The sequence below is a fragment of the Aulonocara sp. 'chitande type north' Nkhata Bay genome, linkage group LG3 (genome assembly GCF_057382095.1).
Source record: "Aulonocara sp. 'chitande type north' Nkhata Bay isolate Kocher_YH1m ecotype deep benthic linkage group LG3, A_spYH_male_GT1.1, whole genome shotgun sequence".
Taxonomy (NCBI): Eukaryota; Metazoa; Chordata; class Actinopteri; order Cichliformes; family Cichlidae; genus Aulonocara; species Aulonocara sp. 'chitande type north' Nkhata Bay.
Genome location: NC_141346.1, coordinates 66,261,511 through 66,288,122, shown reverse-complemented (window position 1 = coordinate 66,288,122; position 26,612 = coordinate 66,261,511). Strand labels below are relative to the sequence as shown.

The window sequence follows — 26,612 nt, the reverse complement described above, 5'->3', positions numbered from 1 at the left end:
TACACCCTGGACACCAGCTTTCTGGAGTATTTGAAATAACGGTAATATGAGTGATCCATATGGTCACAAAGAATAGCCACTTGTTTCTGTGCTATCAAAGTTCCCCGGCTTTCATTCAAAATGTGTTTATGGTCAGCACCTGCACATTAAACTACTTAAACATTATAAATGTCTTCAAGCTCACACTGAGGCCTGTGGGGCACAATCAGCCACTGAGACAGTTCACACATTTATATGTGTTTGTATATGAATATTTCATACTTTAAGGCTGCCTGTTTATTTAAGGGAGATGAACAAAATACATTGGAATTGTACAAAATAATATCACAGATGACAAATTCAATAGATTTTAAGTAGATGCTTGTGCATTCTTAAAGTCTTATATGTTGAACTGAACTATGTGATCTGTTCAAAGCCTCCCAGTCAGTGCTGTTCTCCATGCCTGTCTCACTGTACATGTTATTAGCACAAACACTTTAAAGGTGATCCTTTAGGACTTCAGCAATAATCCAGACAGCAATGTAGTTAGCAATAAAACAGTTTTACTGGGAATTACAGTGGGGCAAAAAAGTATTTAGTCAGCCACCGATTGTGCAAGTTCCCCCACTTAAAATGATGACAGAGGTCAGTAATTTGCACCAGAGGTACACTTCAACTGTGAGAGACAGAATGTGAAAAAAAAATCCATGAATTCACATGGTAGGATTTGTAAAGAATTTATTCGTAAATCAGGGTGGAAAATAAGTATTTGGTCACCTCAAACATGGAAAATCTCTGGCTCTCACAGACCTGTAATGTCTTCTGTAAGACGCGTTTCTGTCCCCCACTCGTTACCTGTATGAATGGCACCTGTTTGAACTCATCATCTGTATAAAAGACACCTGTCCGCAGCCTCAAACAGTCAGACTCCAAACTCCGCCATGGCCAAGACCAAAGAGCTTTCGAAGGACACCAGGAAAAGTATTGTAGACCTGCACCAGACTGGGAAGAGTGAATCTACAATAGGCAAGCAGCTTGGTGTGAAAAAATCAACTGTGGGAGCAATCATCAGAAAATGGAAGACATACAAGACCACTGATGATCTCCCACGATCTGGGGCTCCACGCAAGATCTCATCCCGTGGGGTCAAAATGATCATGAGAACGGTGAGCAAAGATCCCAGAACCACACGGGGGGACCTGGTGAATGACCTGCAGAGAGCTGGGACCAAAGTAACAAAGGTCACCATCAGTAACACACTACAACGGCAGGGAATCAAATCCCGCAGTGCCAGACGTGTTCCGCTGCTGAAGCCAGTGCATGTCCAGGCCCGTCTGAAGTTTGCCAGAGAGCACATGGATGATACAGCAGAGGATTGGGAGAATGTCATGTGGTCAGATGAAACCAAAGTAGAACTTTTTGGTATAAACTCAACTCGTCGTGTTTGGAGGACGAAGAATACTGAGTTGCATCCCAAGAACACCATACCTACTGTGAAGCATGGGGGTGGAAACATCATGCTATGGGGCTGTTTTTCTGCCAAGGGGACAGGACGACTGATCTGTGTTAAGGACAGAATGAATGGGGCCATGTATCGTGAGATTTTGAGCCAAAACCTCCTTCCATCAGTGAGAACTTTGAAGATGAAACGAGGCTGGGTCTTCCAACATGACAATGATCCAAAACACACCGCCCGGGCAACAAAGGAGTGGCTCCGTAAGAAGCATTTGAAAGTCCTGGAGTGGCCTAGCCAGTCTCCAGACCTCAACCCCATAGAAAATCTGTGGCGGGAGTTGAAAGTCCGTGTTGCTCGGCGACAGCCCCAAAACATCACTGCTCTCGAGAAGATCTGCATGGAGGAATGGGCCAAAATACCAGCTACTGTGTGTGCAAACCTGGTAAAGACCTATAGTAAACGTTTGACCTCTGTTATTGCCAACAAAGGTTATGTTACAAAGTATTGAGTTGTATTTTTGTTATTGACCAAATACTTATTTTCCACCCTGATTTACGAATAAATTCTTTACAAATCCTACCATGTGAATTCATGGATTTTTTTTTCACATTCTGTCTCTCACAGTTGAAGTGTACCTCTGGTGCAAATTACTGACCTCTGTCATCATTTTAGGTGGGGGAACTTGCACAATCGGTGGCTGACTAAATACTTTTTTGCCCCACTGTAACTTAAAAAACAAACAAATATCTGTCTCCTAATTCTTGTCACACAGGAAAGAAGCATCAATATCTGATGAGCAGACTTATTTCTTTCTTTTTTTGTTTTTTTGTTCACATTTTCACATCTTAATTTTTAAGTGAAATGGGCATTTAGAGTTTATACACTATGTATATAAGGTAGTACAGTACAGTGGAACCCCGACTTACAAAATGAATTCATTCCCGAGGGTCTTTCGTAATTGAGTTGCGTGTTTTAAGTGAGGCGATGCTGAACGATAGGCTATAGGCTAATTGCTAACTAGAACAACAATTCGTCGTTCAAGTGGAACGGCGAAGCGCAAGTGTGGAAACCAAGGGGTTGTCACATGATTCGGAAGGCATTGTGGGCGTTGTAGGCTCAGCCAATCGGAGCCAGCGGATTTTGATACTCGGGCATTTTGCCATAACACGGGCAGAAATATTATTCGTAATATAATATTCGTAAAATATTCGTAAGTCGGGGTTCCACTGTATTTTTGTGTGGTGCGTTTTTCTATTTCTTAGCAAAAGTTGAACAAAGGTATTTAAGTTCACGTAGGATGATTTGTTTTCATTTTCACATGGTCTTACTGAGGTAATGCGAATTGAAACATGCATTCTTTTTTTTTTTGGCAGGGGGGCTGATGTGCTGGAAAAGCTTGAAAAGGGACCTTGAAAGTGCTTAAAAAGTGCTTGAATTTGACCCTGAAAAAGGCGTAGGAACCCTGCTCACGGCAAAGCGTGGGACAGACCCGCTCGCCTCGCAAGCAATCGAGCTGTTATTACCACTGACAAAGCGCATGTCCCGGTACACAGCTGCCATAACCCCCGCTGTACACTGACTTCATTTACTGAGGTTTTATTTCCTGATGTTCGCATGTGTCATACGTGTTCCAGTCGCCAATTCTGAATTATAACTAACATTAAAAACATGTTTAAGGAGGAGAGAGAGCAAAAAAATTCGATTAACAGCTGATGTTTGGGTTTTTGTTCAATAATCAGCGTGACCTGATAAACGCATAAAAGAAATAACGTTGGTGTTTCCGTCATGTAGTAACTGTTAGGTTTAACTGTACAAAGGTGGTTCGACACTATGAAACACACACAGACTTCATGATGTTCGCCTCATTTTTTTATTGTGAATATTAATCATGAGGGTAAACGGCCCTGTTCACCACGGAGCGAGGTCAGCATGTCCACGATATCTTCAGCTCTCTGAGTTAACCCATCAAACTAATCTAACGCTCATCTACGAATAACTCACGGCTCATATCAATATGATTTTACAGAAAATCATCCTTATTGCTGCCAACTATTCCAGAGACATGAAAATCTACAGCATAAAGAACACAAAAATATATAGCAGTCTAACGCAACACTTTAACAGAGATGAATGCATCAGTCTGTCACAGATCAAAGTGGAATGAATGTGATTGGTTGAACTGGTGTTCGTGATCTGTGTTTTCTGCATTTTCATCAGCGTAAGAGACTCAGCAGCAGATTATGACAGTTATACATTTGATGAATCACCAAATTAATAAACGCAAGAAACGATCAAACCTGTTCCGACAGTTTGAGTTTGTGTTCCCTCAGCTGCAGACTCGCTGCTTTTTAAATGTTTGAGAGTGAAGATGAGATAGTGACTAAGCAGCAAAGAGAACAGAGAAAATCCAAATTAGAGTTTTTCTCTGAATTAAAAGCAAGGAAACAACAATATATTCTACATGGTGAAACTGATGGTTTCTGGTGTTTGGGTCTGTTTTTCTGTATTCATGCAGATAAAGTGCAAACTCAGATGAATTATACCATCAAATGTTAAAGGAAAATATCAGGATGAGTGTCTGTGAGCTGAGAAGGACGTGAAGCGAGCAGTTTATCCCAGAGCTGAAGCTGCTCTGTGTGCAGAGATGAGCTCAGATTCCTGCTGTGATTGATCAACAGTCACAGAAATGTAGACTTGTAGTTATTACTGCAGTATGGTCACAGCAGATACTGATAAACATGTATTATGAGGATGGATGATCAAGTTTCTCACTCTCGCCTTTAAATCTCAGTTTTTTCTTCTTCACAGTTTATCTGTTAATTTATTAATGAATAACACTGAAAGAGTTTCTGTTATATTTCCCCTTGAACATCAGCTTATTAGGGCGGCATCAGGAAATAGCCCCCCTCCAAAGAATGAATAAATGAATGATGATAATAATAAAATGATTAAAAAGCAGAGCTCAGAGTGGTAGAATGGTCAAACATGGATCCACGGGTGGTTCAACTGCATTTGGTGACGTGACTAAAGCAAATCTTTCAAATAATCCCACCATCAACGGGATGTTGTCTCCTTTACTACGGTTACTTTACTTGGTCACCGTGTGAATTTCTTTGAAATGAACCAAATTCTTTTATTTGTTGGTTGTTGCATCTACAGACTGTGAGCTCCGTCTTCTTTGTCTTTGGAGCCGAACTCTGACAAAGTTAGGAACAAAACTTTCTCCAGCGTGTGAACTTTCCTCCTAGACTCAGTCTGAGCAGTCAGACCACATATTTCTAAAGCAGCACATGAAGGTGTGGCTCACACACACACAGGTGAAGGAAACAGCTGCAGTATTAAAAACTGCTTCACTGTCTACAAATAAATGAACTGAATGTTTCTTTCAGGCTGTAAAAACCTTATTTATCCTCCATTACAGTCCTGCATTCAGAGCATTACTTCTGTTATATTAGTACATGTATTTTATTCTGATGAACACATGAAACTCTGAGCTGGATTGAATCCATTGAATCAGAGTCCAGGACTCAGACTAAACACACTGAATGTGTCCTGAGCTCGGCCGCTGTTCCACAGTAACTGCTGTCAGAGTCACTGTTACTGAGTTAGCTTAGCTAGCAGAGCAGCTAGCAGTTAGAGTATGAACTCTGTAAGCAGTCAGCTCGGTCCTGGACATGGTTACTGACATAAAGCTGCTCTCTGCAGCCATGTTTGACCTGCTGCTTTGTAGGACTACAGTAATGGAGGATTTGGAGGCTGAACTGGGTTCTGTGACACTTTTTGTAGTGAACTGATGAAAGCTGCGTCTCAGATGGATGTTAGTCCAACACATCAGACACGACCTCTGCAGCTCTCAGTTGATGTGCACATGAATGATTTGTGTTTCCTCTGCAGGTGAAGGTAGAAAGTGTGTGTGAGCTGATGTGGATTGAGCAGCATGGATCAGTGTGAGGACAGAGAGGAGGGAGTCCCTCCCTCTAAAAGCACTCTGTGTGGGGAACATGAGAGCCAGACCACAGCTCAGAGGTGAGATGACCATCTCTAACTGTCCATGACTCTTCTCCATGTCACAGCTCAGCACTCACATCACTGCTCCATCATTATTCACAGGAACCAGCCTGGACCTCCACCCAGCTCTGTGTCGTCTAAGAGCAAACGGGTGAAGCATTTCTTTCGTAATTTAGGGCAAAAGAAGTCATCTGACGAAAAGTAAGTTCATGTCAGTATTAAAATGTTTGAAATTTTAATCAGCTTTTTACTATTTAACGATTTAAATAATAAACTATTTACATAGTTTATTTATAGTTTTTATCTAATGTATTGGACACATTGGATGTGACACATGTTTCATGTTCACTTATTTTTAGCGTCAATCAGAAACCATCCAGCTCTGTGTCCTTAAAGAGTGACCGGTCCAATCCTCGAGGCATTAATTTTAAATCCCAGCCAGTGTCTGCTGCAGAGAGGTGAGCTGTTAGTAACAAGAACTCTCTGATTTAAATGATTTTGATGTTTCCTGGTTTCTAAAATGCATCTCTGTAGCAGAGCAGTGTCTCCAAAGACACACAGGCTCAGCTGTAACTGTCAGTTTATCTGGTTTAAGACACATTTGGACTCAATTGGCTGTTTTTAACTATGTATTTTAATCAGAGGTGTAAATTTAGACCTCACACATCTGGATCCTAAACTATGATAGAAACAGCTGCTAGCAGTGGGTAGTTTGACTTTGATACGCTGCTCTAGAAAGCAAACAAAGGTTTGTGCAGCTCCTCTTCAGAAAAGTGTTCAGAGAGCAGCTGCTGTATTAGACAAAGGCTCGTCGTGTGAGCCCAGATGTGTGTAACAGCTGGATGAAGGAGAACCATCACAGTCACGTCTCCATCCCGCCTTTATTAATGAACTTCCTGTTGCTTGCAGATGACAGGAACACAAAGTGTTTGTGCCACGTGATGCTGCAGGATTTGTTAACGTGTCCATGATGGTAACATCTCCTCGTCTAACTGCAAACACATGAGCGCTCCTAACGGCAGCTATCACAGCCACACAGGCAGACTGTGTCTCACTGTTGCATTCAGGGACATTTGTTTTCCTGTAAAAAGCTGAACTGAGTTTGTAAGATCATCACACTGCCCCTCTGACTGTCTCCCCAACTACTCTTTCAAGGATTGTCAGGTTGGAGATCGGCCTATAATTAGCTAAGACAGCTGGGTCTAGGGATGCTTTTTAAGTAAAGGTTTAACTACAGCCAGCTAGGGATGGGTACCGTTTAGATTTGAAAACCTGCTAAATCAGAATCAGTTGCTGATGATGGCTTGTTTCTTTGACATTAATCACGTATAATCTTAACTCAAAGTGAACATAGACTTGATTGAAGTAACTCAGATCAGCCAATTCAAAATGCTAATTCAATCATCTCTGAGTTTATAACTAGACTCAGTTTGTTGGCCCTGCACCTTAAAACTATTCCCTGTTTGTCCCTCATGTTTTTTGGATATTGTTTTCACATCTTATGTCACGGCTAGCGGGGCGAGCCATGTTGAATTTAATAAAGGACCCAAGATGCCGACACTGCTGTGAAGTGAGTGAGCTTTATTGAAACGGTGAAGTGCAGTGAAGATGGCCTGTGCAGAAGCTAAGATAACCTCTACTGAAAAACTAAAAAACTAACCTGAAACCTTAAACGGAGACACGGGGAGATAACACAGACGAACCAGCAACAAGCAGGAGAAAACAAAGGGCTCATATACACAAAAGAGCCATCAGGGAATGAGAAAAGGGAGACACAGCAGGATTCATTGGACATAACCAGACAAGGGGAAGCAAAAGTAGACACACTAACATAGGACATGGCACTGTCAAAATAAAACAGGAAGTGAACACAGAGACACAATACTAACACAGTACAGAGGGAACACAGAAACCAAAACTTCAGAACTAGAAAATCTTAATCAGAATGAAATTGTAACAAAAGTCAATAACAATCAAAACAAAACTACTGAGTCCACAGACTCGGGACATACATCGGCTCAAACTGTGGTCATAAATATTTTGTACTTGTAAACAGTACAATCGTACTGTTTACTGTAATCGGATTACTTTTTTCAAGTAACGAGTAATGTAAGGGATTACTATTGCAAAAACGGTAATTAGATTACCGTTACTTTCCCGTAGGAACACTGCGTTACGGCGTTATTAAAACCGTGAAATTTTTGCGAGAATGTCTCATGACAATGACGCAAGCGAGTGCGACGGCTGTGGTAGCTCGTGTGTCAACAATAGAAAACATGGAGCGAGGGATAGAGTACGATCGTGCAGCATTTAATACTTGGAAATACCGACATTACTTTGAATTTGACTCTTTAAAAAGCGACAAAAACATAAGCGTACGTTGTACACTCTGCATCGGAAGAAAACTTCTTTCTACGTCGAAAAATTCCACTTCCAACCTGAGCAAGCACCTAGCACGCTGCCACAAGAATGTTAAATTGACAGAAAACCCCCAGGATCCCCTCACTGACGTGACCGCTGTGGCTACCACATCTACTTCCACCGGGCAAACCTCAGCTGGACCCACTCCTGCTAAACAGGTTAAACTAGACGTAAGAGCAACAGGACTTAGTGCCACTGAACTGAAGAAGCTTGTCGTTGCCTATATCGTCGAGGACATGTTGCCGATTTCCACTGTAGACTCTGAATCATTCCGACGCATCGTAGAAAAAATACCAACTAACAGTGGTGTCAAGCTGCCCCAGAGAAAGTCATTTGTAGGATACCTTGAGAGAGAATATGACAAAATGAACTCTAACTTGAAGGCTACACTCGAAGAGGCAGAGTTTGTTTCCACCACTGCTGACATCTAGACGGTAAATAATAAAAGTTTATGGGTGTAACAGTTCACTGGATTAATTCCACATTACAACACAACAAGGCCGCTCTAGCATGCAAGAGAATTAGAGGCAGCCATACCTATGATGTAATTGGAGCAGAGATTGAAGAAATCCATATGGACTACAAGGCAAAGTTATTGCCACTGTAATGGATAATGCATCCAATTTTGCCAAAGCATTCAGAGTATGTCAGCCCTGTCATTTGGAGTCTGAATCTGAAAATGAAGAAGGTGATGACGAGGAACCGACCTTTACTGAGGTCATAGAAGCTCTTTCAGCTGCATCTGGTGATGCACAGTTTAGCCTCCCTCCACACTACAGATGTGCATCGCACACAATTAACTTGATTTCAACAAGCGATGTTGACAAACATCTAAATTCCTGTGCAGACACCAAGGCTGTATATAGGAGTAGCATTGCAAAATGTTCTGCTCTTTGGACTAAAGCAAATTATCTGAACTTTTATTCTAATAAATTTAATCAGCTTGAACATTTTGTAGCACAAAAGTAGAAAATAGCTCCGTTTGCTGTTGCCTGCATTGTAGATGGGCGGCTTTGCCTCAACACCTAAACAGGAAAATGAGTTTAGTCAAGTATTAAAGTGGGATTGAAGAGGTCTGGAAAATAGAGATCAGGTGTTGTGGTGCAGCATGGTCACAAGAATCATTTAGAAATGGGTCAAAATATTTTCTCTTCTAGATTTTTTGCACAGTCTGATGTGCTGCTGCTCTGAGGTTTACTGCTCTCTGTGTGCTTAGAAAACTGTGAGGTACAAGTAGATTTGACACAAGTTATAATGGCTGATTTCCATATAACGGTGGAATACAGGGACTTAATCGTTAAGTAAGAAGGAAAGTTTGAAGCCTAATCTTAAAAGTAGAGACAGTGTCTGTCTCCAGAATCCAAACTGGAAGCTGGTTCCACAGAAGAGGGGCCTGAAAACTGAAGGCTCTCCCTCCCATTCTACTTTTAAATACTCTAGGAACAAGAAGTAGGCCTGCAGTGTGAGAGCAAAGTGCTCTAATAGGGTGATATGATACTACAAGGTCATTAAGATAAGATGGGGCCTGATTATTTAAGACCTTGTATGTGAGGAGCAGGATTTTGAATTCTGGACTTAACAGGAAGCCAAAACAGGAGAAATATGCTCTCTCTTTCTAGTCCCTGTCAGGACTCTTGCTGCAGCATTTTGGATCAGCTGAAGGCTTTTCAGCGAGTTTTTAGAACTTCCCGATAATAATGAATTACAGTCGTCCAGCCTGGAAGTAATAAATGCATGAACTAGTTTTTCAGCGTCACTCTGAGACAGGATATTTCTAACTTTAGAGATGTTGCACAAATGGAAGAACACAGTCTTACATATTTGTTTAATATGTGCATTGAAGGACATGTCCTGGTCAAAAATGACTCCAAGGTTCCTCACAGTGTTACTGGAGGCCAAGGTAATGCCATCCAGAGTAAGAATCTGCTTAGATACCATATTTCTAAGGTTTTCAGGGCTGAGTACTTGGAAATACCGACATTACTTTGAATTTGACTCTTTAAAAAGCGACAAAAACACAAGCGTACGTTGTACACTCTGCATCGGAAGAAAACTTCTTTCTACGTCGAAAAATTCCACTTCCAACCTGAGCAAGCACCTAGCACGCTGCCACAAGAATGTTAAATTGACAGAAAACCCCCAGGATCCCCTCACTGACGTGGCCGCTGTGGTCGATCAACATTAGCCTCTGAACAGGTGGAGGAAGTCAGTCGGAGGAAACTAATGGTACCGACATCCACAAGGTGGAATTCCCTGTATGAGGCCATTTCTAGAATCATCACAATTCCCTTGAATTAACTTAATCCCCTGTGTGTAAAACTGGGAATCAAGTGCCTTAATGAAAGGGAGTACCAGTTCTTGAAAGAGTACTGTACTGTGATGAAGCCCCTGACAGTGGCCCTGGACATCTTACAAGGGGATGAGTGCACCTACGGGGCTTTACTGCCAACACTCACAAGCCTGATGTCAAAGACCCTTTCCCTGAAAGATGACCTCTCTAGAATGACAGCCAGCCTTCCAGATGTCATTGTAAAGGTAAGATTATTATTAATTGCTTTGGGTGGATTTGTTAAATTTATTATACCATTCACAGTGGGTGGATGTTATACTTTGTTTTAAGCAGTGGGTACAATTAGTAAAATGATAGAATAAAAGACCAAGTATTCACCCCTTGTTAAATATCAGGGACATTGATCATCATTAATCATGAATATTAATCATAATATCAACAAAAGCCTCAGCCAAAATTAAATCTCATACAGTACATACATACAATACATACATGATAATAGAAAATATAGATGGTTTAGAGCTGTAAAGCCCACAAAATATTGACAATAGGTAATTATACAGTAAAATAATTTTATTCTTAGTTGCATCATATTGTATGTTACAGGCCCTCAAGACTCGTTTTGATGCTGTTCTGGACAGCCAAGAAGGACTTCTCGCAGCGGCCACTTGTCCCAAGTTTAAACTTCGTTGGCTGAGAGATGAGCGTAGGAGAGAGTATGTGAAGGAGCTCCTGCAACTGAGAACACTAATGTGTCCCAAATCCCAGCCAGCCCAGCCAAAATGGACTTTTTTGAATTTCAGAATCAGCCCACAGAAAGCTTCTCAGCAGAAAAAGAAGTGCGGTAACTGACTTTTTAAAGTCAGGCTATGAGCTTGAGATTCTGAATCAGTTTCCAAATCTCAAAAAGATGTACATGAAATACAACAGTCCAACTCCATCCAGTGCACCAGTGGAACGGCTGTTCAATTTAGGTGGATTGGTGCTTTCCCCCCAAAAAAACAGAATGTCTGATAGAAGGTTTGAGAAACTTCTGCTGATGCGATATAACCACTGTTTCAGTCCAAAAGAAAACAATAAAACATAGGTCTTTTTCAGGGTTGCCACAAACTGAGACTGGATTAACAGCCTGAATGTAGCATGCAATAGCATTTTCTGTTTTTGTAATCTCAACATTATGCCTCTCTGCACTTTACCAACTGTTAAAAGATGTTTTTGTTAATTTTATTTATTTTATTTATTTATTTTTTGCTTTATTTATATGAAAAGATGTGTGTATACACAAAAATAATTTATGTTATATGCTGGAGTATGCAGAAATACAGTTTAAGCCTTTATTTTCTTAAAATATGGTGTAATGTGCAGAAATATGTTCAAATGTTAAACAAATTTATTAAAGTCAAAGACTGTTGAATTTAATTTAACTTTTTGTTTGATGAACTGTTTATAAAGTTAAGATTAAAAGTAATAAACAAATTTTTTAAAAAGACACTTTTCCATTTGATTCACTTTTATATGATGGATTATGCAGAAAAAATAGAATTGGCCCAAAAGGTCTATTGATTTATCACGCATTCAGGTAGTGAACATGTTTTTTAAAAGTAACTAAATAACTAAGTAATTAATTGCTTTTGAAAATAAGTAATCAGTAAAGTAACGGGATTACTTTTTTGAGAAGTAATCAGTAATCAGTAACTAATTACTCTTTTCAAGTAACTTGACCAACACTGCTTGTAAATCAGACTGTGTAGTTGTGAACTGAGTTTTGTAACATTGTAAAACAAAATATCTGAAAAGTTTATGTTTTTGCGTTCATTGGTTTGTGTGTAAAAATGTAAAAAATATAATAAATGTAAGAAACATTAGAACTACTTTTGCTGACACAAAGTTTGGCGAGCACTGCAAGTTGGCACTTTAAACCAGTCACTGATATAAAGAGAGCACCTTGTTCCAGGGCATCTGAGCATGGAGGGAAAGCTTTATGCAGGAGATGGTAAGAGCTGTTGGGACTAAAGAAACTGAGCAGAAAACTACAGACATCTGGAACTGAGTTGTTAATTCTCAGTGGGATCAGCAGGACTAGCAAAGCTTCACCATGACAGTCATCTGATTGACTGAACCCATCCAAACATCACTTCATGGACCTTTAGCTTGTGTCTGTGTGTGGACAGACATAACATGAGCTAATTATACATTACTCCTCCACAGAGTGGACCAGGAGAGAGCAGAGGTTTCCACTGGTCAGTCTGCACAGCAACATCAAACACACCTGGACTCTGTGGTTATGGTTTGTAGTACTACGTTTACATTTGTTCTTTTCAGTCACCTCTATGCTGCACTTTGTGGACCAGAGGATTGTCAGTGTGTCCAACATAAATCAGAGTTTGGGCTCCATGATTTCAGTCAGATTGGGGTGACTGTAGCTCAGGAGGGGAGCAGGTCAGCTACTAGTCAGAAGGTTTGTGAATCAAACCCTGGCTGGCAAATGTACTGAGTAACGTACTAAACCCAAGCTGCCCTCTGATGCATCCATCAGAGTGTGAAAGAAAGTATTTAAGCATAGAACAATGTGCTTGGTTGAATGAGGCATGTTGTATAAAAGAGAGCTATATAAGAACCAGTCCATTTACCAATGGGTAATTCATATAGTCTTCTTTTCTAGCGGCTGGAGGACAACATCACCATGTTTGTGAAGAACGAGCTGAAGAAGATCCAGAAGCTTCTGAGTCCAGATCACCCAGAAACTTTAAAGAGCCAGATGGAGGATGAGGAGATGTTTGAAGGTGAGGATGAAGATGAAAGAAAGAGCTGCAGAGAAGCATTTCTGAAGATCACACTCCACTTCTTGAGGAGACTTAAGCAGCATGAGATGGCTGACCATCTGCAGAGCAGTAAGAGAATTTCTCTAAAGACTGAATATTGATCTTTCCTAATAGCTCAAGAAATGGACCAATAGACATTCATCCTTTCAGGGTACTGAAAGGCTAGGATATTTATTGTATAATACTTGTTTCTGAATTTCTTACCTTCAGAAATATTTGCTCCACTCTGTAAACGTGAACTTAAAGCCCAACTGAAGAAGAAGTTCCAGTGTGTGTTTGAGGGCATCGCTAAAGCAGGAAGCCCAACCCTCCTGAATCAGATCTACACAGAGCTCTACATCACAGAGGGAGGAACTGCAGAGGTCAATGAGGAACATGAGGTCAGACAGATTGAAACAGCATCCAGGAAACCAGACAGACCAGAAACAACAATCAGACAAGAAGACATCTTTAAAGCCTCACCTGGAAGAGGTGAACCAATCAGAACAGTGCTGACAAAGGGAGTGGCTGGCATTGGGAAAACAGTCTTAACACAGAAATACAGCCTGGACTGGGCTGAAGACAAAGCCAACCAGGACATCCAGTTCATATTTCCATTCACTTTCAGAGAGCTGAATGTGCTGAAAGAGGAAAAGTTCAGCTTGGTGGAACTTGTTCATCACTTCTTTAATCAAACTAACGAATCAGGAATCTGCAGGCTTGAAGACTTCCAGGTTGTGTTCATACTTGATGGTCTGGATGAGTGTCGACTTCCTCTGGACTTCCACAAAACTACAATCTTAACTGACCCTAGAAAGTCCACCTCAGTGGATGAGCTGCTGACAAACCTCATCAGGGGGAAACTGCTTCCCTCTGCTCGCCTTTGGATAACAACACGACCTGCAGCAGCCAATCAGATCCCTCCTCAGTGTGTCGACATGGTGACAGAGGTCAGAGGGTTCACTGACCCACAGAAGGAGGAGTACTTCAGGAAGAGATTCAGAGATGAGGAGCAGGCCAGCAGGATCATCTCCCACATCAAGAAAGCTCGAAGCCTCCACATCATGTGTCACATCCCAGTCTTCTGCTGGATCACTGCTACAGTTCTGGAGGATGTGCTGGAAACCAGAGAGGGAAGAGAGCTGCCCAACACCCTGACTGAGATGTACATCCACTTCCTGGTGGTTCAGGCCAAAGTCAAGAGGATCAAATATGATGGAGGAGCTGAGACAGATCCACACTGGAGTCCAGAGAGCAGGAAGATGATGGAGTCTCTGGGAAAACTGGCTTTTGATCAGCTGCAGAAAGGAAACCTGATCTTCTATGAACCAGACCTGACAGAGTGTGGCATCGATATCAGAGCAGCCTCAGTGTACTCAGGAGTGTTCACACAGATCTTTAAAGAGGAGAAACAACTGTACCAGAACAAGGTGTTCTGCTTTGTTCATCTCAGTGTTCAGGAGTTTCTGGCTGCTCTTCATGTCCACCTGACCTTCATCAACTCTGGACTCAATCTGCTGGAAGAGCAAGAAACAACTTGGAAGGTGTTTCAAACAAGAAAATCTTCAGAGAAATACTTCTACCAGTGTGCTGTGGACAAGGCCTTACAGAGCCCCAATGGACACCTGGACTTGTTCCTTCAAAGTCGTTTGCGAGGCCTGATGACACAAACAGGAAGTAGCTCACAGACCAATCAAGAAGCAGTTCAGTACATCAAGAAGAAGCTCAGTGAGAATCTGTCTGCAGAGAAAAGCATCAATCTGTTTCACTGTCTGAATGAACTGAATGATCGTTCTCTGCTGGAGGAGATCCAACAGTCCCTGAGTTCAGGACGTCTCTCCACAGATAAACTGTCTCCTGCTCAGTGGTCAGCTCTGGTCTTCATCTTACTGTCATCAGAAAAAGATCTGGATGTGTTTGACCTGAAGAAATACTCTGCTTCAGAGGAGGCTCTTCTGAGGATGCTGCCAGTGGTCAAAGCCGCTAAAAAAGTTCTGTAAGTTATAAAGTTTTTATTTAATATTTATATATTTATATAATTTTATATATTTATATATAATATTTATTTAATATTGATGTCTTAAATTTATTTTTGATTAAACTAGCAATAATTTTATGGTAGTATTAAATAAATACATCATTAATGAATTATTTATTTTAGTAATTAATTAAAAAATATATTGATAATTAATTATCAGTTAATTTCATTTAAAATAATTCATTATTTATTTATGTACAATTCAAATTAGTTAATTACATATTTAATCAATTATTGGTTTGTTTTCTATTTTAATTGTTTTACTGACACATTTAATGAATTATTTAATGATGTATTTATTTAATTCACGTTGCTACTCCTGGCCCTGCATCACTGTTCATAAATACATTTTATTTGTCAGCTTCACCCATCAAAGTCAGGGGGCGGGGTTAATGCTGATCAAGTCAAAACCATTGCTTTGGTCTGGTGGGCGTTCTTTTAGTGGGCTTTTCTCAATACTAAGTAGGCCTACACACCAGGGTTTGGACATGTGTGGACCCAAACTATACTTAAACTTTACCCTTTTTTGTGTGTCACCAAATACACTTTTAATATTTTCTAGACAAGAATGTAGTGGCGTAATCTTTAACCTCTTTTGGCTCCAAACAGAAGTGACAGACTTGAGCAGGGTTCATTTAAAGGCTGACAGAAGTGGAGTGGTGACGGGGAGATGTTTGACAGGACAGTGTTTCAGCCTCCACAGGTTCATGTTGTGCTCCATCAGTCAGTGAAGATGAAGTCAGTGCTGATGAGGCTGTAGAGTGTGTGAGGGATGTGAATGAGGATGATGAAGATCTGATGATAGCAGATAAAAACAGGCTGCAGAGACTTTGAGCCATACAGGGCACACAGTGTGTGTACAGAACAGCTGAAATCATTATGGAGGCCTCACTGGAATATGGAAGCATCACAGTACAGCTTCAGTGAAGCATTAAAGTCTCTGATATGAGATGAGAAATGAAGCAGCCAGAGCTTTTTCATGAGTGGAAATCCACTGTGACTGTGAGCTGCTGCTACAGCCTCCAGATTAGCCAGCAGCTCATCCTGCTCAACATTTCCTCACCAACTTTAATGGAAGTGTGATGTTTTCAGCTGGAGTGATGGTCAGGGTGGCCTCCCTCTCCTCTTCTTCTCCTCTTCCTCTTTCATTTGTAAAGCCACTTCTGCTGCTTTCATTCATTTGGAAGTCCTGTAGCTGAGTTTGGGAGAGACTAACAGCCTCGGCAGCAGAGGGGAGAAAGGCTGTAACACCACCACTTTACTACCTACCTGTCACATCATTTTATCAGGAAACAAATATGCTCATGTTTTTACTATGTTTGTCTTGAAGATGTAAGAAGATCACATGGTGCTTTTTATTATTGTGTTGGTTTGTTTCCTGTCTCTTGGATGGAGCCCAGCTGTGTGTGGCCCCTGGGCCCAGGATGAGGCCAAACTGACATGGGATGAAATGTCTGTCACATAATTGAGCTTAGTGTAGTTTCATTTCTGCACAATTTAAAAACAACCAAAACTTTGTTCTGTCTTTTCTATGTTATACTGTAGACTTTCTTTGATACTGTGTCCAAAAGGAGCAGCTTTTACTTTGAAGGGGAGGCGTCTCTGTTTCCTCTTCAGGTTGGATGATGGAAGCAAATGAGTGTGTGATGTTCTTTCAGTGTTGCACTTTGTAGACGCTCCCTGAGCACTGGTCTCACAGCCAGCTGCACATAGAGACCAGTGTTGTTAGTCCAGGTCAGAAGATGACTTGTTGGAATGAAAATGAGCTTGTAGTTTGTCTGCTTTAATAATGTGACTGGAAAAAGGTGTTGGACTTCAAATATGTCCATTTCTTTCACACTTCACCTTTAAAAGTGAAGCCTTGTGGTTCCTGGAAGGAAAAACACGACTTTTTCAAGTCTTTGTCCTGTTTTTATGATAAATGTACGACTTTAATATGAAACATTCAGAGTTTTTTCTCTTGTTGTGTTTGTTTGAAGCTGCTTCCTGTTGGCTTCAGCTGTTTGGAGTTTCCATTTTCTAAACTTCTACATTCTGAACCTTCTTCAGCTCTGAACAGATGATGAAACACTGAATGATTTCAAGCTCACACTTTGTCTAATAAACTTACATCTTTCATTCTTTATACAGATTGAGGGGCTGTGGTTTGTCAGAGATCAGCTGTGATTATCTGGCAGCAGCACTGAAGTCCAACCCCTCCCATCTGAGACAGCTGGACCTGACTTGGAACAACAAGCTGCAGGATTCAGGAGTGAAGCATCTGTGTGGTTTCCTGGAGAGTCCAGGATGTGGACTTGAAACTCTGAGGTCAGTCAGCATGTTTTAGTTGTGCTGAGATGAATATGATGTGAAAGTTGTGCTGACACTAAACTGCAGACATCAGGCTGATATTATACTGATCCACACTGAGGATCTTCATGGTAAAGTCTGTTTTCTTCTTCTCTGGTTTAGTCCATTGACTGCAGCAGAACAATGTTCACATTTCAAACAGTGAGACTCAACGTATGGCCCGCGGCCCACACGCGGCCTGCCCACCTTTCCTGATTCAGAGAGAGGGGACCCTGATTAACTGTGTAGTGTTCTTCCTCACAGTTCTAAGTATCAGACACAACAATGAATAATCCACAGCCGACTGTCTTTAGCAGGTCAAAGGTCACGGCACACAGCAGACAGTGGGAAATATAACTCTGATCATTTATCAGCACATATCCATATGTATAAAAACAAAGCTGACACTGTGAGACTTGATCAGAGGTGTGATCATCACAGCAGAGGCCTTTGTGTCAAAGTCACTGAGGATCAAACAGAAACACATGAAGCAGATTTTCCTGTTCTGGCTTTTTATAGCAGATAACCTTCAAAATATTCTGCAGTCCATCAAAAACTGAAGCAAACCATGAATCAACATGTGAACATGAGCTGATGCTGCTGAAGGGAAGCAAAGTTACAGAGGTTTGATTACAGACACAGCTGAGAGTTTGTAATCTGTCATCATTTTAAAAGGTTTACATTTCTTCAGTATTGAACAGCAGAAATGAGGCTTTGTTTTCGGAGGCCGACAGCAGTGAACACAACAGCAGACTGGTGCGTAATAAGCAGTGAATAACGCAGGAAACAGATTTTTGTTAGGTGTAGCTGTGTGCAGACAGGAATAGGACCCAAGGTGCAGACTCCGGAGACAGAACTTAAACAAAAACAGCTTTAATGCTGAACGCAAACATGACATAACTGGAAAATGTCAAAAATAAACTAACACCGGTGGACAGGCAAAACACACAGCAAAATAAACGGTAGATCGCGACACGGACACAGAGAAACACAGGGCTTAAATACACAGAGGGAGAAATCAGGAAATGAGTAACAGGAGGGAAACACAGCTGGGGCAAATCAGAACTGACGAGACCAAAGAAGCGTAATCTGAACACACTGAGAAAAGACAGAGACCTTCAAAGTAAAGCAGGAAACGCATAACACAGACTGAACAAAGACACAGGCTCATAAGCAGGCACTACAAAGGAAACAGAGATGTGGGAACAGGGCAGACACAAACACTGACTGAACACGGGGATATAGGAACTAAGGATACACATAGACGCGAACTAGACAAGGGGATGCAGGTGATAGGGGAGACAGAGCAACTAAAGAAGACAGAGACCTAAGCCATAAGACAGAACTCAAAGAAACCAAAAACTAGACAGTATAAATAATATCATAAACTCAAAAACCCTGGGTCGACGACCCAGGCATCCTAACAATTTTTGAAGGTAAACTGTTCTTGAAGTTGTTGAAATCTCCCAATTCTTTGAATCTTTGGGCTGAAGGAAGGACAATACTCGGTATGGTGTTCCTGGTTCTCGCCAACCCCTTCATGGTTATTGCTGTGTTTGTGGGATCCATCTTCTCAAGGAGCCCAAACGCCATGACACTTGACCCCAGTTGCTGTCGCAGCACTCCCTACATCTGTCTCTGCTGTGAAGGGTCCTCATATCTCCGTGTCCCCGTCTGGTGTCTGCTCCTTTCTCTGCAAGAGACCGAAAATCAAAACACCTCTCTCCCTAGCCTTGATAATCTAATATTGTTATCCATTGTTCTTCTAATGATTCAAATTTGGTTCAGAATATTATGTTCAGGACTTATTCTAATCATAATCTATGTGTGTGTAAAAGTAATCAAAAATTAATGAATCATCTCTAAGTCTAACACATTATAAGCCTAAGTTTTACCATAGCTAAATTATTAAACACAAAAATAAACTCATAGAAATTTTCATATCACCATTGTTAGATGTTCAAACTCAACTTCCACTTCCAGAAAAGGTCAGTGACATCATATCTCAAAAAGCATCAGAAATTCTCCTCTTCAGTCTCTCTTATCGTCCTGCTCCTGCAAAAATAAAACAAAACAAAGCGAAGCATCCACCCTTCTCTTGCCGGCTGGGTGAATTATTTGTTGGCATTTACTAATCCTAAAGTTGGTACAGTCATTGTCTCAGTCTCAAGTCAGTCAAAACTTTTAGTCCGTCCATCACAGTCCAGTCACATGCATTCATTCACACACATTCATACCAGATGTTGCTGATAATGGAGTCTCACGCGCAACCTATTCGAGCATCCATCACCAGCAAGATGACGTCATCATTTTAAAAGGAAAACAATTCCTTGTTGTTTTTTTGGACCGGATTGACTCGGTGCAATCCTTTTAGACTCAGAACTTCTCAGTGTTCCCTATACAGTGGGGCAAAAAAGTATTTAGTCAGCCACCGATTGTGCAAGTTCCCCCACCTAAAATGATGACAGAGGTCAGTAATTTGCACCAGAGGTACACTTCAACTGTGAGAGACAGAATGTGAAAAAAAAAATCCATGAATCCACATGGTAGGATTTGTAAAGAATTTATTCGTAAATCAGGGTGGAAAATAAGTATTTGGTCAATAACAAAAATACAACTCAATACTTTGTAACATAACCTTTGTTGGCAATAACAGAGGTCAAACGTTTACTATAGGTCTTTACCAGGTTTGCACACACAGTAGCTGTTATTTTGGCCCATTCCTCCATGCAGATCTTCTCGAGAGCAGTGATGTTTTGGGGCTGTCGCCCAGCAACACGGACTTTCAACTCCCGCCACAGATTTTCTATGGGGTTGAGGTCTGGAGACTGGCTAGGCCACTCCAGGACTTTCAAATGCTTCTTACGGAGCCACTCCTTTGTTGCCCGGGCGGTGTGTTTTGGATCATTGTCATGTTGGCAGACTCAGCCTCGTTTCATCTTCAAAGTTCTCACTGATGGAAGGAGGTTTTGGCTCAAAATCTCACGATACATGGCCCCATTCATTCTGTCCTTAACACGGATCAGTCGTCCTGTCCCCTTGGCAGAAAAACAGCCCCATAGCATGATGTTTCCACCCCCATGCTTCACAGTAGGTATGGTGTTCTTGGGATGCAACTCAGTATTCTCCTTCCTCCAAACACGACGAGTTGAGTTTATACCAAAAAGTTCTACTTTGGTTTCATCTGACCACATGACATTCTCCCAATCCTCTGCTGTATCATCCATGTGCTCTCTGGCAAACTTCAGATGGGCCTGGACATGCACTGGCTTCAGCAGCGGAACACGTCTGGCACTGCGGGATTTGATTCCCTGCCGTCGTAGTGTGTTACTGATGGTGACCTTTGTTACTTTGGTCCCAGCTCTCTGCAGGTCATTCACCAGGTCCCCCCGTGTGGTTCTGGGATCTTTGCTCACCTTTCTCATGATCATTGTGACCCCACGGGATGAGATCTTGCATGGAGCCCCAGATCGAGGGAGATTATCAGTGGTCTTGTATGTCTTCCATTTTCTGATGATTGCTCCCACAGTTGATTTTTTCACACCAAGCTGCTTGCCTATTGTAGATTCACTCTTCCCAGTCTGGTGCAGGTCTACAATACTTTTCCTGGTGTCCTTCGAAAGCTCTTTGGTCTTGGCCATGGCGGAGTTTGGAGTCTGACTGTTTGAGGCTGTGGACAGGTGTCTTTTATACAGATGATGAGTTCAAACAGGTGCCATTCATACAGGTAACGAGTGGGGGACAGAAAAGCTTCTTACAGAAGACGTTACAGGTCTGTGAGAGCCAGAGATTTCCCTTGTTTGAGGAGACCAAATACTTATTTTCCACCCTAATTTACGAATAAATTCTTTACAAATCCTATCATGTGAATTCATGGATTTTTTTTTTCACATTCTGTCTCTCACAGTTGACGTGTACCTCTGGTGCAAATTACTGACCTCTGTCATCATTTTAAGTGGGGGAACTTGCACAATCGGTGGCTGACTAAATACTTTTTTGCCCCACTGTAAGTGATTTTTCTCCCAAGCCAATTACAATCATGGAGAAGCACACTTTGCAACTGTTTACAGTAATAAATTTTTTATAGCGCTTTAAATTTCAATCTTTCAGGCCTGGTTTAAAGAGCTGATTGTTAAATCATGAACTCACAAAATATCACCATGTCACCACCTCACCACCGGTGGATCACACCTCTCAGATGTTTTTTCCTCAGTGCACTGTAACAAAAACGAAAACAGACGTAACTAACAAAACACTAATAACAATAACACAAACTAGGGCCCGTTGCAGACATGTCCAAGCATAAAACTATCCCTCTCTCGCTTACGAGAAAGAACACAAGCCAAAGCTCACTGATAAAATCAAGCTAGTGCTCAGCAAAACCAAAAAAATAAACCAGAAACTCACAGGAACGTTTTGCTTCCTGCCGAGACAATATTGTGTGGGAATGAGAACCTCAGGTGCCGTAACACCTTTTGTTCCTCCTTGTATTAAAACTCAATCACAGAAAATGCCGTACTCCAACCTAAACTTACACTATTAATTCATCATCTTCACTCTGTGCCACTGTTCCTCATCAGGGCTGTGTGAAGCACAGCAAAGAATTCAGTCAAAGCCTTGAGCCATAAACAGACATCACGCACAGACATTGTTTTCATAACCAAACCGTTTTAGACCTTATTAACTCTACATAAATGCCCTCTGGGTGACATATAACACATTCTAAGTTATCAATGGTAATCAATGGCTCCTCATAAAAATTATGTACTGGGATGTTTGTGTGCAGCATTTTGCATAACAGCATAAGCAAAGCATTCTTCATTGCATGAGCGTGTGTGTGTGTGTGGATCACTCCTCATTGCACAAGCGTGTGCATGTGTATGTGTGTGCATCATTTCTCAGTGAATCAGCATTCCAATGTGTGTATGTGTGTGTGTGTGTGTGTGTGTGTGTGTGTCATTTCTCACTGAATCAGCATTCTAATGTATGTATGTGTGTGTGTGTGTGTGTGTGTGTGTGTGTGTCATTTCTCACTCAATCAATGAGTGCACATGTGTTCATGTGTGTATTTCACTTTATTCTGAATCTGTGTGTTTGTAGATGTATGTGTGTGTGTTCATCACTTCCCTGTTCTGGTGTTCTGGGTAAACCACAGCCTGAAGCATGCCCTGGGGTCCTGCCCTCCTCCTTTTCAGTCTGTTTGCGACCATTGCTGTTGCTGCTGCTCAAAGTTCCGTCCGTCCTGGTTCTGACCCCCATTGGGGCAGTCCTTTCTCCAGTGTCCATGCTCGCCGCAGGTGAAAACCTGCATCTTCTTCTGTGTGTTTTGTCCATTCTGAGGTGCCTTTTGACCTCAGTTACTCCTCCTGTCCCGGTCACGCCCTTTTCGCCGCCCGATCCTCCGTGTTGGTCCATCACTGTCCTGCACAGTGTTAATGCAAAGTTATCAAGGTCAGCATTGTTTTGCTCGGCCTTACTTTTCATCTGGGCTTGGCGGGCGCCTCGTCACAGCTCTGTCAGCTGACGTAGTCTGAGAATTTTCCCCCGTGTAGTGAAACGGGCCTTAGATTTAGTGCTCTCCGTCTCTGCTGCATGAGATCACATTCCTGCAGCACTGTTGACTTTTCAGGTCGTTGTTGTGGGTCCAGCTGTTGCAGCATTTGGTCAGTGTGACGTATGGGGGAGAGCAGGAGTCCAGTCAGCCTCGGCTTTCAGGGCGGCAAAGCAGCCTGTAATTAAGCATAAAGAGAAAAAACAAAAACAAAACAAAAACAAACACAAACACAAACAAAAACAAACAAACAGGAAAATGATGTTGTGTTGGCTGTGTTATTTAGACGGGGAAACAACGGGGCCAGGCCCTGTGTCAGCCTTCTCTCCCCCTTTTTTTTTTTTTTGTTTTTTCTCACCATATAATCCACTCATGACCCACCAAGCTGACAGGACAACACAGGTACATATTAAAATTCTTAAGATCATGTTTAAAAGCCCAAAAATTGAATTTTCTTTCATTCAGTAATCACTTTTATTAATCAATCAACAGAAAACATGTCACAATTTGAATCTTTTTACCACTAAATTTGTTGTGTCTTCCCTGGTTGGTTAGACCAGTGTTTCTTTTTTTTTAGTTAAATTGTTGTCCTGCAACCCAGAGGGTTTCTTTGTCAGTAATGTATAAACTTTATTATTTAAGTATGTTAATTTTTTCTTTAACCTTGCTGGAAAATCTTCACATGTTCATGAGTGTAAGCTGTTTCTTCATTGCATGTGTGTGCATTTGTAGGCAAGCAGGTTAATTTTAACTTTTTCTCAAACTAGGCGTTACCTTAAAAGGAGCCTTTCTCTCACATTTCTCTGCTTGTGTGTGTTTTTGTTTCACCTTTTGTTGTGATGCTCCGGACGCCTTTCCCAACCTCCACAAGTTCGTTGGCCCCAATTTTATGAGTTAAAAACTTCTCTTAATTCCTCCTCGCTGCTGTCTGTTTCACAGCTGCTGATTCATGCTGGGTGTGGTTCCCATTACCTATAATTTTACTTCGGCCACTGTGCTTGTGGGGGCAGTTGGTCCAGGTCCGCAGCTTCCTGTATTGACACACTAAGAGATTTATTTAATTTCATTTTCATCACTGTTAAACAGATAAGCAGGCAACACGCCTACCTTGACAGCGTAAACTGCACGCCAGTCTCCCAACACATTCCTCTCTCTACTCCTCCATAATTCTCCACTACACACCTCTCACTATCTCTCCTTTTTATTTTTATTACACCACAGAGTAATACACCCAATTTAGCCCGTCTATCTCTATGTGGCTCCAAATTCCCTCATTATTTAATTTCACACTCGTCAGGGGACAGGCACACAACAATTTCAACCACTGAAACGAGGAATTCAACCTTTTTATATTTCACCTATGATAGAACTCAACCTTAGATGTAAAAGCATTCTCTTGTTCTATTCCAGAATAAATGTGAACCCGTGGTTACACGGCCGTTCCAGTGTTATTCTGGGGCTATGCAGGAGTCCTCAGTTCCCAAGTTGCCAACTTAGCATCCAGACGCCGCTGGTCCTGGCCGCGCGTCCACGACCAGGAGGGTCGCCACACCTTGAACAAAATTTCCACAGGTACACTAGGCATCAACCTTTGATCCTAAAATGTGTCTTTGCTCTAATGTCCTCCTATTCAAACACATCAATCGTCACTGTCACTGTATTCACACTTCACACTCACAAAAAACACTCAGAGCGCACCTCACCCACAGCCAGAGCGCGCCTTACACACACAGCGCGTTTCACCATCAGTGAGACACACAGAGAGCGCTCCTCATCAGCAGAAATTTGCACAGAAACCTCTGAGCTCAACTGTTAAAACTCTTCTGGAGCACAACAACCAAAGATCAAAATACCCTTTTCTCTGCGCTTATGGCCGCCACAACGGGGCAAAGTCGCATCATAAAAGTGATGCCTGCGTCCCCAGAAGTTCTACCAGACACCATAAACCAGGTTTTTCTCTATGTACTTCTTGGCAAGTAAAATGTTACTTTGTTTATGACTGCAGCCCTCGTTGCACCACTGCACCACAAACCACCGTCTAACCTCTATTCAATGTACTGAAACCAGCACCAACCACTGCTGCACTTCCCGGCCGCACCACCGGAACACGCCCGTATCATAAACCAAAACCTACGGATGTGTTGCGCTCTCGCGTTGCCAGCGTCCAACTGCACCGTAAGCCAGCATCTGCTTTTCCTTAAATCAACTTCTATTTCATGGCCGCATCAACAAAAGACTCAACCGACATCATAACCAACTTCAAAACCTCGACTTCAAATGTACTGAACTTATGGCTGCGTCTCCAGAAGAAATTCTAATGTATTATTGCTACAGAAGCCAGTTTTAGACGAAATTAAATGTGGAAGGCAAAGTGGGCTGCAACTAGACCAACGTAGTGTGTTATTAGTATCTCGGTAGAAGCAGTTTACTGCAACTAGTCCAACGTAGTATGTTATTAGTATCTCGGTAGAAGCAGTTTACATAACACACTGGAATTCAGCCTCAACTTATGTTGTTAGTATCTTGCGCCAAAAACCAGACACCGACAAATTTACTGTGAAAATACATGTGACTCAGTGAACAGATTAATTTGGAAAGCCCAATATGCACCTTTTGGTATAATACAACAGGCTGTGCTTACCTTTTTATTTTTGGACATGTCCTCTGTTCACCTCGCCTCACGATCTCACCAAAGGCCAAATCTGCACCTCCTCAGCACACCAAAGATCCGGGTCACACGGCACCAAGTTGTTGAAATCTCCCAATTCTTTGAATCTTTGGGCTGAAGGAAGGACAGTACTCGGTGTATAAATGCTCAATCAACAATCATTTATTTCCATATAATTCAACACTTATGAGCATTAGAACCATCATGATGGGGAGAGCTGCCTGCAGAGGGTCACAGCAAGTCTCAAAATGGTGACGGGTTACACAGCTCTTTATACTCTTCTAGTGGCCCCCACCTGGTCGTAAAAGCCCAAATATTCACATTCTTTCTCTCACGGCGCCTAAGTTATGACCTCGGCTCCCTGTCTTTCTGTGTGAAGTAGGAAGGGGGGTAAGGAATGTGGTTTTATCTCCTCTCCCCAGACACCAAGTCTTCTGCTTACAACCTTCTTCATATGATTCAGCAGTAAAACATGTCAAGAAACAATGTAATACATTCAACAGTGTTGAGTAATATAGGTCAAACAAATAGATCGAATGATTTTCCCACTCTTTTAGGTCAGAAGTATAATGCAAACTAAAACTACATACTAATCACACACTCTATATTAAAAGGTATAATATGATCTACAGCAATATCATAATTCAACTATTTTGATTACATCTATAAGGTAACATATAATAACAGAATAATATCACAAAGTACACTGAGAGAGAGAGAGCTGTGCAGGAAGTAAACGTCAAAGTCAGAGAGAATTCATGACGATGTTCATCAAACGTAAAGCGTAGTTTGGATCTTCTTCTGCTGCTGGTTCAGTCAGTTTTGGTTGGAGACAGATTGTTATGGCCCGTCTAGGCGCGGCCAGACCACAACATAAAGGGTGATCCATCCGCGTCCAACCCCAAGTAGCACGTCACACACTTAATACTTTTTAATAGTGATTTATTTACAATGAGTGCAGTTAAACAAAGGAAGGGAGCATATCATAACTTCAGGGTGAACCCAAGGCCAAAAACACAGACATAAGGTAGCCTATCTCAGGAATAAATACAACTTACCTACGCAAAAAGAA

At 41.6% G+C, this 26,612-nt stretch overlaps 1 protein-coding gene and 2 pseudogenes across 1 annotated transcript in view; all 3 read left to right on the top strand.

Annotated features, from left to right (window-relative positions):
• The window catches only part of LOC147336664 (protein NLRC3-like), a 146,332-nt gene extending 131,377 nt beyond the window's left edge, over positions 1–14,955 (top strand). The window contains exons 4-6 of the mRNA XM_086285554.1: positions 12,363–12,441; positions 12,817–13,045; positions 13,187–14,955. Coding sequence (XP_086141680.1) covers positions 12,363–12,441; positions 12,817–13,045; positions 13,187–14,955 — 2,077 coding nt within the window. The remainder of the gene's footprint in view (positions 1–12,362; positions 12,442–12,816; positions 13,046–13,186) is intronic.
• LOC147336666 (uncharacterized) lies at positions 7,660–8,833 on the top strand (annotated as a pseudogene).
• On the top strand, positions 10,244–11,241 carry LOC147336665 (uncharacterized; annotated as a pseudogene).
• Positions 14,956–26,612: the final 11,657 nt, after the last annotated feature.